At 47.7% G+C, this 16,565-nt stretch overlaps 1 protein-coding gene across 4 annotated transcripts in view; it reads right to left on the bottom strand.

The window, feature by feature from the left end:
- The window catches only part of PDE4D (phosphodiesterase 4D), a 624,753-nt gene that overhangs the window by 412,401 nt on the left and 195,787 nt on the right, over positions 1 to 16,565 (bottom strand). Inside the window, exon 1 of one of the 4 annotated variants that reach the window (XM_083465248.1) lies at positions 15,322 to 15,976. The exons of the other annotated variants lie outside the window; for them this stretch is intronic. Within the exon in view, the coding sequence (XP_083321374.1) occupies positions 15,322 to 15,746 (425 nt within the window). The 5' untranslated portion in view covers positions 15,747 to 15,976. Of the gene's footprint in view, positions 1 to 15,321; positions 15,977 to 16,565 lie in introns of those variants that run through there. 4 annotated transcript variants of the gene reach the window in all.

Raw genomic sequence — 16,565 nt, 5'->3', positions numbered from 1 at the left:
CAGGCCAACATCTGAAACCACAAAAACCCAGGGTGGCTTCCATTCATCTGCTTGTAAGGTGCTTCGAAACATAATCTCTTCTATTTTTAGGTTTCCTGTTAAATAAAGGTTAGCTGGGTAATTAAGTATTTTCTTTTCTTTCAAAAAGCAATCTCCTACTTCAGAATGTCTTGATTCTTAAATAAATGCATTTCACTGGAACCTTGGAACTGAATCTTGATAGGTTTTACCCAACCCTCACCCAGGTCAGTGCACACATCAGCCTGGTTTCATGGAGCGTAAAGGAAGCCCTGTAAAGAAGCCAAGTGTAGACCATTTTCCTGAATTGCCTGCATGTTCCAGAAAGGGATAAAAATGGCAGCTTTACCTCAGAGTAAGTGACAAAGAGTATCTTGCAGCCAGCCCTACACTGGGGTGGGGGGTGAGTGAACCCTTTTACCACAATGGGCAATGTGTGGAAAGAAGGAGGGTTTCCATGAGGGAGGGGGAAGAGAGTCAAATTATTCTCTGCCGCTGAGCCAGTGAAGAACTATGAGGATGTAAGGGTCCTCCTGTGCCCCTATGTTACAGTAGCTTGACTGGCCTCTGCTAAAAGTCAGACGTTTAGTGGTCCCATGCTGTGGAACACTCTTCCAGCAAAAATTGGGCAGGCACCCTCAGTTTTGATTTTCAGGTGTCTCTTGAAGCTAGTTTTATGTCAACAAGCCTATTCAATTTTTTTGCTCAGACAGTCATTGTAAATCATTTTGCACTATTTTATTGCATATGCTATTGCACAGTGCCATGTTATACTGTATGAATCGGTGCCATAAAAATAATTTCATCAATAAAATCTTGTGTGACAAGCAATATTAGGCCCCCAAAGGTCTGCATTTATATTTCTGAGATGGGAAATAATAGTTGCAGTGACATTAATGTGATGAACTCAACTGCCCATAAAAGAGGATTCAAGCAGCCAGCACAGACACTTCAGAACATTACTGCTTTTAATTTAAACTTTTCTTTCAGTGACTGCTTCAGCATTCATAGCCCTTCAGTTTTTAACGTCTTCAATAAATATTACACACCCCTTAAGCTACAAACTATAACAGTGAGTTTTGTTAATAATAAAAAACCTCTTTAAGTATATTACTTTAATAATTGTGGGTGTTGCCCCATGACTATTCATAAATTAGTCCTGGAAAAATTAATGGAAAAGCATTCATAGGCAGTAGGTGGGCTAAATGTCTTACACCAGGATATAGGCATAAAACAATAGAACAGTTTCCAGGCAAGGCAGCTGATCAGACACTTCATAATATTGTTCTGTGAGCTGCCCTGTAAAACCCCTGCCTTGGTATGAAGAGCATCATAAAGGAAGGGTGGAGGAAAAGGGGAGAGACATATATCGAGGGACATATATCTTTTATCCTTCTTACAGTTACTTGGTGGCCAGACAACTGAGTTATTTGCCTGTCTCAAAATGTATTATTATTATTATTATTATTATTATTATTATTATTATTATTATTATTACTACTACTACTACTACTACTACCTGGTATTGCTGTGTTTTAGTTTCATTGTTTGAGATACAGATTGTATATACACTAGCATATAGCTATAGCATATAACAAATGCTATTTATTTGAAAACTGTTTAGAGACTGTTCTGGTATTAAGCAGTAAATCAATATATGAAGTGAAACGAAATGAAGCATGTGTTCATACTGAAACCACAAACCAATTCAGTTATCAGTATTTGATAAAATGTTCAAACTAGTCTGCAAAGCAGGGAAATGTGAAAGCTTTAGCCATTGTTAGCTGAGTTGAGTTGAAATGTTTTGCCATATTAGTTAGATCAATTGGCTTAAAAATATATGGTTCCCTGATTAATCAGCCAGGAGCTTTATTTTTTTGGGGGGGTCTTATTTGTTACGGGCATACTCAGTGCTATTTTTCTAGAAAACGAGGTGCTGGAACTCACCATGAACACCTCCCTCGTTCTCTTAGAATGGCAGCGGTGCCCACCGGACAAGTGCCGGAAGTGAGTTCCGGGGAGTTCTGGCTGAAAAAAGCCCTGGAAATAGTTCTAAAAAGATTCTTTCTTTCCTCACAGGGGAGGGAATGACTTTTGTAAAACAATATCTGATCCAACACATGTGCTTCATCTAAAAAAGAAAAGGGAGGAGGTTTCTATCCAGTGTTAGTCATGCTCAGAGTAGACCTACTGGAGCTTTGGAAATGACTAAATTAGGTCCATTAATATCAGTGGATCTACCCTGTGTTTAACTTCCTTAGATACAGTCCCCTCACCCCAATTATTCCCTTTGCTTCAAAGCAATTTTTACTCATGTGCATATTTATTTAAATCTAATTGAGTGTGTCAGGGAACTGCCATCAGAGCATCAGGTGGTGGAGGGACTCAGGCAGGATGAAAGAGACTCAACTGCTGAAGCAGGGACCAGCAGGGGGAGGAGTGGGTCTCTGAGGGAATGCGAGCAGGAGGGAGGGCTCAGGGAGGCTTCCAGCGAGAACAGTGGGGAGGTATCGGAGTCTCCCATAGGGAGACCCACACCTCGCAGGAAACTGTCACGCCGTGAGTCCAGGAGACGCGTTTCCGTTAAGGAACTTCTTTGCTGGAAACGCTTCCGCAGACAGCCACTGTCGGACTCTACTAGTGACTAGAGCAGACATGTCTGAGGAGCTCCGTCACACACGGAGGTTTGTGGGGTCGCACAAACTCTGAGGGAGCACGTTTTCACGCACAAGCAGCTAATCAAACCCTCACAGCAGTCCGACAGTCTTTGTACGCTGCCTGTGCAAGAGAAGGCATCATGAGCGAACCAACCGGAACCGGAGGAGCAGGGGCTGGAGCTGGTCCAAGCTTGGAAGATAGATACCGAGCGTTGGAGGTTCAACTGGCCCTGCAGACGGCGAGGTTGGAGGAGAGAAGGGCTCAGGATGCAGACAAGAAGGGGAGAGCCACGCAATTCCCCAGAAAGGTACCAGGATTGGTGCAGAAATTTGGGGGGGACCCCAAGGACTACCATGCTTTTAGGACAGAGATGCAATATGCCCTTAATGTGCAGTTCGATGAGTTCCCTGATGAGGAATCGCGAGTTGCTTTTGTAATTGGGCATCTTGAGAAAGGGGCTAGAGACTGGGTTCGACCCCTAATGGCAACGCACAATGACATACTAAAGGACACAATGAAGTTCTTTCGTGCAATGGATATCATGTTTTCCAGCGATATTGAGGAAGGGGTGGTGCGCAGACAGCTAATGGCTTGTAAGCAGGGAAGTCGATCTGTCCGTGAATATTGGACTGAGTTTACCATGCTGATTCACAGACTGAGTTGGGATTTATCGGCGGCACCCGTTCAAATGCTATTTGAAGAAGGTCTTTCTTCGGGGGTGAAAGACGAGCTGGCACGGAGCCCCAGGGCGGAGTCTATGGATCAGCTGACCAAATCTGCGCTGACCATAGGAGCGCGGCAGGAGGCAAGAGCCTTGGAGAGGCGGGAAGGGAGAGGGGAACGTTGGAAGGAGTTCCGCATTCCAGACATTCCTGAGCCAGCTTTCCCGCCGGCAGAGCCGATGGAAATCGGAACAGCGCGCGCGCGCGCATTTTCAAAAACCAGCGAGGGAGCTAAGAAGGAGGGAAAGGGCCCCCGGAAATGCTATCTCTGCCAACAGCCAGGCCACTTTGCCAGAGTCTGCCCCCAGAGGAAGGAATGGCAAGGGATGGTGGGAGCTGTTGAGGGGGGAGAAGAAGGGGGAGCGGAGCAGGTAAAAGCCAACGCCTGGTTGCCACAATTGGGGCACTGCAGCCAGGCCAAAGAGCAGTGAAAGTGCCCGTGCCAGAAGCTCCTCGACCTGCTCTAGTGATTGAAGTGTCGCTAGAGCTGCAGAATGGGCACCCCCTAAAAATAAAGGCGCTATTGGACTCAGGCAGCTCCTGCAATTTTATGAGCAAGGAGTTTGCTGCTGAACACCAGATACAGACCATCCCTTTAAGCAACCCCCTGCAGGTGACCACGATTGATGGCAGGGAGTTGTTGGGAGGAGGAGTCCGCTTGCAGACTGTCCCAATGATAATGAGGGTGGCAAGGCACACAGAACTGATAGCGTTTAATGTGGCCACCCTGGGAGGCGCTCCCATTATTTTGGGAATGAGCTGGCTAGCTCTACATGATCCGCTGGTTGGCTGGCATCAAAGAGTGGTGTCCTTTGGTTCAGCACATTGCCTAGAACACTGCAAAGGGGAGAAGGGTTCAGCAGGGGCCCAAGCCACCCTAGCAGGGACTGAAGTAATGGGGAAGGTGAAGGTACCACCACAGTATGCAGATCTCAGCGACGTGTTCAGCGAGAAGGAAGCTGACCAACTACCACCTCATAGACCCTTTGATTGTCAGATCAATTTACTCCCAGGAGCACAGCTTCCCGTGGGCAAGTTGTATGCCATGTCAGACAGGGAAATGCAGGAGTTGCGAGGGTTCATTGACAAGAACCTGAAGAGAGGCTTCATCAGAGAGTCCAAAGCAGCAGGGGGGAGCCCAGTGTTCTTTGTGGACAAAAAAAATGCGGACAAGCCGAGACTTGTATGTGATTTTAGGCGGCTGAATGCAGTGACTGAACCGGTGGCGTTCCCTATGCCCAGAATTGATGATATTTTGACCAGGGTGAGGAAGGGAAAGATTTTCACAAAGCTGGATCTAAGGGGGGCGTACAACCTGATACGCATAAGGAAAGGGGATGAATGGAAAACCACCATGTTTACCCCTTTGGGGGCGTTTGAATACCTCGTTATGCCATTTGGATTACAAGCAGGCTCCGCGTGTTTTCAATCTTTTATGAACCACGTGCTGGGCCCTTTGCTCTACAAGAATTGCGTTGCCTTTCTAGATGATGTGTTGGTGTATTCTGAGAATGAGGAGCAACATGTGAGAGACGTCAGAGAAGTGTTGAGCAGACTGCAAGCCAACAGGCTGTGGGTCAAACTGGAGAAGTGTCGGTTCCATACCAAGGAGGTGGAATTCCTGGGGTACCGCCTGTCAGACAAGGGATTGGCCATGGATCCCGGCAAGGTACAGGCAGTGCTGGAATGGAAAACACCCAAAACCAAGAAGGATGTGCAGAGGTTCCTAGGGTTTGGAAACTTTTATCGTAAGTTCATCCGCAACTTCGCCCATCTGACGGCGCCCATCACTGACTGTCTCAGCAGTAAAAAGAAGTTTGTATGGACGGCGGAGGCGGAGCGAGCGTTTGAGGAACTGAAAAGGGCCTTCGCCTCTGAAGAACAACTTCTGCATGTGGATTTACGAAAGAAGCTAAGGGTTGAAACAGACGCATCTGACAGAGCCATAGGGGCGGTGCTTCTTCTGCAGCCGGGGAAGGAGGAGTCAGAGTGGCGTCCGTGTGCCTTCTTCTCGCGGAAGCTGAACAAATCCGAGAGGAACTACACGGTGTACGACCGAGAACTGCTTGCTATTCATGAGGCGTTCCGGAGATGGAGGCATCTGCTAGTTGGTGCACAACATAAAGTGCAAGTGTGCACGGACCATAAAAATCTAGAGTACTGGAGAACGGCGCGAGTGCTCAACCAAAGGCAGTTGAGATGGGCCCAAGAGTTCTCCAAATTTAACTTTGAGATTTGTTATGTGCCAGGCCCAGAGAATGTTAGGGCGGACGCTCTCTCACGCAAACCTGAATATTTGGAGGGGGAGGGAGCACCCGAAGAAACCCATATCATTCCAGAGGACCGCTGGGTGTGTGGGGCGACTTTGGTGGGGCAAAGGGAATTGGTAGAGGGTACGGTGCAGGATGCATACGCCCAGGGGAAACTCAGGGATCTCAGAGGGGAGGAAGACAAATCCGGTGGTTTTGAGGAGAGAAATGGGGCATTGTATTATAAGGGAGCGTTATATATACCTGAAGGGGAATTGAGGGAGAAGGTACTCAAGCAGCTGCACGATAGCCCCACAGCAGGGCACTTTGGGCAACACAAAACCATGTGGCTGGTTACCAGGGAATTTTGGTGGCCCAAGGTCAGGGAAGATGTGCGGGAGTATGTGAGAGGGTGTGAACAATGCCAAAGAGCCAAGGGGGAGAGGCAGGCGCCGGCTGGTTTATTAGAACCACTGCCCACACCTGAGAGACCGTGGGAAGCAGTGGCAATAGATTTCATGACTGATCTGCCAAGGTCTAGAGGGAAAACAGCCATCATGGTTGTAGTAGACCTGTTAACTAAAATGGCCCACTTCATAGCCTGCTCACATGCGGTTACAGCAGAAGAAACCGCCAAATTGTTTGTAGAGAATGTGTTTAGGTTGCATGGCGCCCCCTTGAGGGTGGTTTCAGACCGAGGGAAACAATTTACTTCCAGGTTCTGGAGGAAGCTCATGAGCTTACTGCATGTAGAGGTTAATTTCTCGACGGCCCGTCATCCTGAAACCAACGGGCAGACGGAAAGAGCAAATGGGGTTCTCCAACAATATTTGAGGTGTTATGTTAATGACAGAGAGAATGATTGGGTGGAGAAGTTGGCGTTGGCAGAATTTGCCTACAACAATGCAGAGAACGTGTCCACGGGGATGAGCCCCTTTTTGGCTAATCACGGGTGCCATCCCAGAGCCTTCCCAGGGGGGGAGGGGGAGAACTGGAGCGTTCCAGCTGCAGAACAGTTCGTGGAAGAAATGGAAGCGATCCATCGCCAGCTCCAACTCAATTTAAACAGGGCTAAGGAGGAATATAAGAGGCAGGCAGACAAAAACAGAAGGGAAGGTGAAAGCATCAGGGTGGGGGACCAGGTGTGGCTGTCAACCCAAGGGTTGCCATTCAAAGGAGGTTGTAAGAAATTAAGACCCAAAAGGCTGGGTCCGTTTGAAGTCATACAGCAGGTCAATCCAGTGGCTTTCAGGCTCCGGTTACCGAACCACATGAAGCTGCACCCAGTTTTTCACAGGTCGTTGCTGTCACCGTATAGAGGAGACAGTGAGGGGAGGGTCACTAGGGGACCAGCAATGGAGGAGAAGGAACACAGCTACCATGTAGCGGAGATCCTCGATTCCAGGTGGAAGGGAGATCAAGTAGAGTATTTGGTAATGTGGGAAGGGGAACCGGAGTCGGAAAACACCTGGGTTAGGGCAGAGGATGTCAATGACGAGGTTTTAATAGAGACTTTTCATCAGAGGTTCCCACGTAAACCTCAGCCTGTAGCGAGGTTCCGAAGGGAATACTTTGCCACCACCGACGAGGAAGAGGAGTTGGAGGGGTTCCCAGATTCTGAAGAGGAGGAGGATTCAGCTGGCCAGGACGACGATCGATGGAGAGAATTGTTCGAGACGTCAGAAGATGAGGAAGATTCGTTTCGGGGTTTTAGCCCTTCACCTCCCAGGGGGGAGGAATTGGGAGGGGGTGAGGGGGGCCCTGGAGGGGAGGTGGATGTCAGGGAACTGCCATCAGAGCATCAGGTGGTGGAGGGACTCAGGCAGGATGAAAGAGACTCAACTGCTGAAGCAGGGACCAGCAGGGGGAGGAGTGGGTCTCTGAGGGAATGCGAGCAGGAGGGAGGGCTCAGGGAGGCTTCCAGCGAGAACAGTGGGGAGGTATCGGAGTCTCCCATAGGGAGACCCACACCTCGCAGGAAACTGTCACGCCGTGAGTCCAGGAGACGCGTTTCCGTTAAGGAACTTCTTTGCTGGAAACGCTTCCGCAGACAGCCACTGTCGGACTCTACTAGTGACTAGAGCAGACATGTCTGAGGAGCTCCGTCACACACGGAGGTTTGTGGGGTCGCACAAACTCTGAGGGAGCACGTTTTCACGCACAAGCAGCTAATCAAACCCTCACAGAGTGGTTAATCAACTAAAACACAAATTATTGATCAATTAAGCTTCATTTAAATGGGTGGCAACGGTAGTTATTAAAATATAGGTGACCTTGTTCAAAGCAAATATAAGAGGAATTTCAAAATAAACAAAATACGCAGGGTGCATCATGGTTATAGAAGTCATCCATTGCATCAAACATATATAGACCCAGTTCTCACATGACGTTAAACCAAAACAAACTTTGTGTGAGCATGCAGGTTCTCAGAGGAGCTTATGGCCACTGTGCAGGTTCTCAGCATGGTCCTCCTGGTCTCATGCTGGTGGGGGCTAAGCCACAGAGGACCATGGGAGAATGCAGAGGTCTTGATCTCTGGGAAGCCATGTGTTCACTTGGGAACCTTTTTCAACTTGAGGGGTACATTGCCTTCTTGGGGCCACATGCCAGTGAGTGCATGGAGCAACTATTATTTTTGCCTATGGCAGGTTAGTTTCTCCACACACTCATGCACCCCTTTCTATCCCCCAGTCAGGTAAGTAAGAGTCATTATCAGAGTTCAATTATACATTCTAGCCAGGCAAAACCACGCAAGGAGAGCGCATACCAATCCTGGAACATGAGGAGAGTCCCTAAAAAGTCTGCTCCCATTCACATAAAAACTGAAGTCTAGGCTCTCCCTAAGCATACAGTTGATGAGTTGTAAATTCCAAGAGAACCAGTTAATCTCCGATGGAGGTAGCTGAAGATAGAAAGTTATTTCTGAGTAAGCAATCTGAGATGAGGTTGGGTTAGGCTAGATAAAGGGCAGGCAGGGAGATAGACTAATGAGCAGAGGAGGCTTCTAAAGCAGTACATTACAAGGTGCTGTGTCACTGGTTCCTGGCCCAGAGCTCCTGCTACCAGCTATCTTCTGCATCCCAGACACCTGCTTGGATTTCACTCAAAAGCAGCAGGCACCTGGCTTCATTCATTCATTTAGGCAGTCAATTAATATAGTGCCTTTTAGCAAGGGGTGGGGGGGAGTCCCTCCCAAGGTAACTTACAGAAACGGAAAAACAAGCCCAATAACGTAGATACAACTGAAGCAATCCTAAAACTCGAGGAGGAAACGTAAGCACCCAACAGCCAGCATGTACAGCACACATCAATAAAACAATGAACAAAGTAGAAAAGCTCTTAAGGATGTTCCCAAAGCCATATGTATATCTAAGGTGGGAGGGCATCCAGAAATGTGGGGCTGCCACTGAGAAGGTGGCAATCTGATAGACCTTGATGTTGGGCTAGAAAGCAGGACCTTCAAGGCTGGTTTTGGGGACTGGGGAGGGTCATAATAGATGCAGGCAATCCTTCAGATAACCTGATCCAAACCAATTCAAGGTTTCAGGAAGTATTGGTGTAATATGATCAGTAAGCTTGAACTGGCCCCCTCCCACAAGCATTCTGGCAGCTACATTCTGTACCAGTTTAAGTTTCTGAATAGTTTTTAAAGGCAGCCATATGTAGGCCTGCAGTCTTGGTGACATATGCCTATAGTTCCCTCTTTGAGCCAGCTGATTTGCTAGCACAGGGAGTAGAGAATCTGGCAGCCAAGACTGCTCCATTTCAGACCCATGTCTCAAATGTCTGACGTCACCTAAGTTTGTGTCCCGAACCTGTGCCAGTAACAATGGTAAAAATATGGAAAAGCAACTGTAGACCATTAGAGCCTCTTGAGATATTTACAGCAAGTTTCCACCAGAAAAACAATAGAGAGACAAGGAGAAACAGGAGAAACAAATAGTGAAGCAAGTCCTTTCTTTTTCCCTTAGAAATAGATGCTATAATAGTATACAATACAATAGACACTACAGAAACTATTCTACAAGAAAACTAATTCAATCAATAGGGCCACCAAGGCTACAATCAGTAGACATTTCCTTGGAACTCATTCAACTCAATGGGATTAATTTCTGAATAAACACACAAAGGATTGGGCCACACAGTTATCTAGACCACAAGCAGAATCAAGTGGGCTCCCTGTTCATTTAATGGATTATTACACTGCCATCCGCACTGCTGTCAGTAGAGAATACGCTTGAGCAAACATATTTATGCTGATCTAATCTTTGTATGCCACTTTCGTTCCTTGGGAATTCTAGCAAGAAGCAAAAATTAAGTCCTTTCATCAGCATTTCTACCTTGCCTTAATGCTTGTGCCAAAGAAAAGCATTATTCTTTACCTTGGTGGTTTACAAGAAAGATGGAAGAATTTGAACATTTTACTGGGGGAAATGGGTCATAGGAAGGAGATGGACAAGCCAACTGACAAATGTTCGTTATTAGGAAACTTGCAACTAACAATGTAGTTTGTAGGTGGAGCCAGAGCCAGTGATACGTGCAGCCAACTAATTATAGGTTTGTTCCCATCTTTCTCCCTGCTGAGTTCTACAAGGGCAAAATTGAGACTGAGGAGGACAAAGCTTGCAGCCAGCTTAACTGGTTGTAAAAAGGTAGGCAGGTGGGGACTGGTCATGAGTAAACTCAGGTTGGTGAGGAAGTGCCTTGTCATCCTTAATAGGCATGCCCCCCCCTGCCCACCAACACTGGTAGTTGAAATCCAACAGCATCTCAAAGGCACCACGTTGACTGCCACTGCCCTAAAGAATACTCTTGCTCTGTGTAGGCATATAGTTTCATGGATCCCTATCCTTCAGGCTCATTGCTTTGCTTTTCCTTCCAAGTCCTGAGCCTCATATCAGTATCCTACCTGAGCATTATACCTAAGTGGTTAAACGATGAGCAGAGAAGGAATTGCTTTAGAAAATCAGCACTCCTTCCCTGCACTGCTAACAAAGTGGGCTCTTAGATCTGAGTCAAACGCAGGACTTCTTTACACAGAGAATATACCCAGTTTCTTCCCACGATATTTTTGTTCGGCTGTGATCACGAAGGTCTGACCAAAATGTTATTAAAAGTAAGTATTCTTTCTTAAGTAAACCATGAATTTAAGACATCAAGCCCAGCAAAAGGGCCTGAGTTATTTGACACCTCACACATTGTAATAGAATTCTAAGTCTGGTGTGTAAAATAAATGCAGAATTCAAATGCATAGTGGTTTGGTTTTTCTCAGAAGCATGTAAAACAGTGCAAAATCTACTGGGTTTATTTCTGAATATGAGTGCAATTGGATTACAGCTTATGTATTTATTTTATTTAGCCCATTACAAAATCCTATCTAATCTTTATCCCTTACTTTCTTCAAAAGTGTTTAGGTCAATGCATATTATTTCCCCCCTTTTATTCTGACAACAGCCCTGTAGTGTAGGTTAGGCTGAGAGAGAGTGACTGGCCCAAGATTCCCCCACCCCACCCCCATATGCTTTGTAACTGAGCAGAGATTTGAATCTATTTCTCACTGATCTAGGCCCTGATTCACAGTAAGCACTGTACCACATTGACTCCCATAATCATGGAATAACTTCAGCTCCTATAACTGCAGTAGACAGAGGTTCAGCATAATGCAAATGCTTGTTTGGATCCAGAAAGTCCCTGAGTAGAGTTCTACTCGTGGAAATCTCCTGCTGGGGGGCTGGGAGACAGATTTTCCCCAATGTCCCCTTTACCCTGCAGCCTCTGCGCCCTTCTAAATCTGCTCTTGAAGGTTTGAGGATCCTCTAGAACAGCATCTGAGTTGGCTGGGGCAGGAGGCTTCAGGGGGAATCGCTGAATTGTTTCCCCTTTCACAAGCAAGAGCCTCTCTGCTGGACAAAAACCCTTGCAGAGCCAGGTTATGTCTTCATATATCTGACTAAAATGGCCAGTGCTTGAATTACTGGGGGGGGGGAGAGACAGGAGGCCTTGCCCCAAGAGCTACTGTTTTTACAAATCTATGGGGCACCGTCATTTGGCCAAAATTGGGGAAATGTGGAGAGGCAGGCTTTGTAGATTTCAGTAAGTCCCCTGTCACACAGAGACATCCTGTTGCTTTGTATATGTTTAGGACTGAAAGTAATCTGCACACAGAATGCACACTCTTCAATGCCAGTTCTACCCAAGGCTAAATAGCAATGATATATTTTGCAATCTACATGCATCCTGTTACAAATGGATGTGTTTTAGCATAACCACTTAAGTTTCATGAGTGAGAAAATAAGAGACAAGAGGAGATTAATCTGCTAGTTCAAGATGGTATGCCAGTGAAGCAGAATCAGAAACAGATCTATAGCCATTGCATTCCCATCCTGGTAACCTCTAGCCTGTAGACTGCAGTCCACCTGTAGCAATGTTGTCTCCCTGGGTGCAGGGCAATTGCTGACTTGTCACATGCCAAGCACATTGATTTAGTCAAGACATTCCATTTAATGACAAGGAGCTCCCATGAAGTGATCTTGGTTCTTGTTTGTGATGAAAACAAATTAAAGCATTTGAGGTTCAACACTTTTTCTCCTTGTCATCACATGCATTAAGCTGTTGCCATTTAATTTGCTTTTGACTTTTACTTTCTGTGTCTTTGCAGAATGCTTTTGTGCAGGAATGAACTTTCTGCAAACAGGTGGAGACAATTCCACAGACAATTTCATCTTAAATTGTTCTATAAGGTTGTTTCACACTTTTCTCAGAAACAAACCAATATTTTCCACCACCTTAACTCAGTTCTTATGGTGTAGCCAAACTAAGTTATCTGACAAGTATACCAGTATGATACTCAAGTTTTCAAACACTTGTTTGCAACAGTCGCACTTGGATTTTTTAAGGCGTACACTTAAATCATAGATGCACTCTTCAAAATGTGTAGAAGGATCCATTTGACCTCAAAATAACTCATAACCAGTTTTTCCCCTAGCTATTATATGCATAATGAATGCTTGTCTCATTTGAGTGATTAAAGTCATCAACATATAGCATTTTTTCAACAGCTATATAATCTACGTCATTTCTATAGGTCACTATATACAGGGTGTGGATGTGGTTGTTCTTTTGCAAATTTATAGCAAAATTGAAACAACCATTTAAATTTATGCTACTCAACAGCTTGTCCTGAAGGACATAAAAAAGTTAACAATATTCTGGCCATTTTTGCAAATGATCATACAACTTTTAAAAAGTAAGCTATTTTATTAAAGGTTATAAATTATACTAAAAATATAAAAAAATACAAAGCACTTTGACTCATAAGAAACTTCTAAATATGCTTTTGCTGGTTGAAATCTGAAGAAGTCCAAATGCTGTGTGTTTTCAATTATTTTTTTAAAATGTCAGTTTTGGGGAAAAGCTTTGTGTAATTTATAGAGTGTCTTGAATGTGTGAGTACATTTTACATTTCAAAGTTAGGAGTATTGCCTTTGAAATGTGTTTTCCATAAATATGAATTCATTTTTATAAACAACAAACATTATTTTACAAAGTTGGTGAAAGATGGAGCTGTAAAGGTAGATGAAGTCAATGACACACACTGGCTAACACAACTGCAGCCCTAATTTGGAAAAGGGACTGAGTTCTAAAACTCCAACAAGACAAAAGAAACAGTAAATATCAACATTTTAATTTATTACGCTGTCATTAACTGGAGGATTAATACCTGCAGACAATACTGAGCACTTGGTTTAAGAGCCAATATGGATTATTCTTGAAAGCACTGTGTCACAAGCTTTCCACAATTAATCTTCTTTTGTCCCCAGAAGGTTTAAACTCCATGTAATTATAATTCTAATAAAAGCATTTATTTATTTCAGAATGATCCTATGCACACAGATTTCCAAGTAAGAGCGAGGCTCAGAGAGTTCAGCAGGGCTTACTCCTAGGTGAGTCTGCACTAAGCAGTGTGCCTAATCTCAGCATTTAGACTTTGTTAAGTCTCTCTCTGAGTTTTTCCACCAGACACCCTGACCCACTACGGATCACACCAGTGATGTGGATATGAAAGTACAGTTTGGGGGAGGAGGGAAATAACAGTAACATAATATCACTAATGCTAATAACCACAAGGACTGGGTTCTTTGTATCACTGAATGTTTCATCTTAAAAACGACTATAGCAACGTAGAAAGAGTGCGCTAGGGAATTGCCTTATCCAAGCGATGCTTCCCTCTTTACCAGAGGGGCACAACGACACCACCATGAACAAGGTCACGAGTTTGCAGGAGATGTGTGCGGCGTGCGATGCAATTTGAAATGTCAACTCTGGTATTTGTGCATCCCGTGCAGAATGCTGTAAGATCACGTTAACCCAGATTATATATAAATCAAGGCAGCAGCTACCCCAATGAAAAATTAATATCCCATTTCCCTCATTCTACTGCTCTGTAATGTACACTCTAGAAAATGGCATGGACCTGCTTACTGCAAACAAAGTCAGAGATCATAAATGGAGCTGTTGTCGCCTGCCAGTAGCAGCTCTCCTGCTGACTGATTGCAAGAGGAAGTTGTTCTTAAACAGTGATGTCACTCTGTGATCTGTCAGTCTCCATGTAGCAGCAGCAACAACAACAACACAACCTATAGTTCACTCCATAGGAAGCAATTCGGCAGTCCTTTCCCCGCTTCATATCTCTTTCTGGAAATCAATTAACTGCATTTAATCAAGGGTCAATTTATGAAGCTCTCCCACCAAATTAACCGCCAATAATTTGATACCATGTGTGGGAGTGCAGAACTGTGCCTCTCCATCCCTTTCAGACCCCTCTAAGCCTTTAAATCCCAGAGGACTCACTGTAATAAAAAGCAGGTTATCCTTGAAATGTTTTCATAAAGTGATGTGTGCATATGAAGCGGTTGAGGGGACTGGAGGGAAGATGGAGAAGGATAGATGGATCCTTTGCTGTGGACTTGCTCACAGCACCAGATACCAGGGGAGTATCCACCACACAGTTCCACCTCAAATCACCCACGTGCTTGGTTCCTGTGTCTTTTAAAAGATACTTGCCTTACTTGCAAGGCAAAGGGAAACTAGTGTGCTTGGATTCAACCCCGCTTACCTCTACCCCACCCCCTTTTAGCCTGGGCCTACCATAGGCAAGAAAGATCTGGGGGTCAACAGACAACGTCAAAGGATTGCCCAGATCAACCAGACCCCTACCCTAATTTGCACCCAGTGCCCAAGCTAGTGCCCAAGCACCACATCCAGCGGCCCTCTTCTGCCTGATCTTCCGGTCCCCGGTGGCACCATTCCTCCCTCCCTGCCTGCCTCCCAAATCCCCCCACCTCCCCCCAATGACCCCCTCGATCCCACTCCCAGTGCCCTCTCCCCCTACGGTCCTGTCAATTACCCCTGGCTTCCCGTCTCTCCCATGCTTGCACCCGCCCATGCTCCCTCTCTATTGACCCCCGTCCCTTAAGGCCCCCTCCCCTGGGGGGGGGTTCTTTCCCCGCAAACACCCAACGTCCTATCTACAACTTAACGCGCCCCCCCCCCAGCGCTCCGTCCAAGGATCCTCCTCCCTTCTTCCCTCACCTGTCGGAAGGGGTGGGATGGAGGAGGGTGGCTGAAATGACCCTCGGCGCGCAGAGCCCCTTCCCCGCGCCCCTCCCGCGTACCGTCTGAAGCCCTGGAAGGACGAGGGCCAGGACATCCTGGATTTCTTCAGGCCGGGCCGGTGGCCGGTCTCCAGGGCGAAGGACGCGCGGTCCATGGCGCGGCTGTACAGGTAGCGCTCCGTGTCCGAATAGCCCCGGTGCCTCACTCTGCCGCCGCCGCCGCTGCCCCCGACGACGCGACCCCGGGCGGCTGTGGGGAGAGGAGGGGCAGGCGACGGCGGCAGCGGCGCGGGAGGCGGCGGCGGCGGGCACTGGGGCGCCTGCGGCTGGTGCACGAGGAAGTGGTGCTGCTGGCGGAGCTGGTAGCGGCAGTGGTGCTCGTGGCGCCACAAATGCTTGGGCGCCGCCGGGCTCCCGTCGCCGGGGCCGCCGCTGCCGGTCTCCGCCGCTTCGACCAGGCTGGGGCGGCTCTCCTCAGCCTCCATGCTGGGGCCGCAGCCGCCGACGGGGCAAAAGGCGAACAGAAGCGCGGCGCACCCGCTGTCCTTGCCGCTTGCCCGAGCTGCAGACGCGCTCCTTCGCCGCTCGCCGGGCGCGCTCGCTAAGCAACGGCGGCGGGGCTGCCTGCCTGCGCGCCTGCCTTCGCCTCGCCTGCTCGAGCCCGCCTTGCGCCACTACCGGGCTGCTGCTGCTGCTGCTGAAAAGTTGGACAGCTCCCTGAGCCGGCTGCTGCCAGGCGGCGGGGAAAGGCACTCCCTCGGCGTCTGCTCGCCAACTCGGCCGCTAGGCGACGACGTTGCCTGGCCTTAGGGCTGCCACTTGCCCAAAGGGCGGAGGCGGCGGCAGCCTGCGCGAACCGAGAGCCCCGGAGGAGGAAGGCAGAGCAGCGCCCGGCTGCAGCCAGGGAAGCAGCCGCCGCCGTAGCAGCCGGCATAGACCGGAGTGGGCGCCTGGGGCTGAGCAGCGTGGACGCGCGGCGGTCGAGACTGCTGCGCTGACCTAAGCGGAGTTTTCCTCCAGCTCCATCGCCTCCAATCGCGTCTCCTCCGCCTCTCCGAACTCCCGGGAGATGGGCTTCTCGCAGCTTTTCTGCGCTCGCCTCCCCGAGGCTGCTATTCGGTCACTTCTCGTTTTCAGACAGACCCACCCCGCTCTCTCGCTCTCTCTCCACCCGCCCCCCTTAAGAAGTCACTTTGAGTGGCAAAGTTGCACAAAGTCGACGTCGCTGCGAAAGGGACTCTGGGTTTAAGGAGGGGGGTGTGGAGAAACAGGGAGCCGAAAGCTGTCCCATTTCCTCTTCTGCC

This window comes from Podarcis liolepis (assembly GCF_965112155.1).
Source record: "Podarcis liolepis genome assembly, chromosome: 11".
NCBI lineage: Eukaryota > Metazoa > Chordata > Lepidosauria > Squamata > Lacertidae > Podarcis > Podarcis liolepis.
This window is presented reverse-complemented; position numbering and strand designations above follow the sequence as displayed.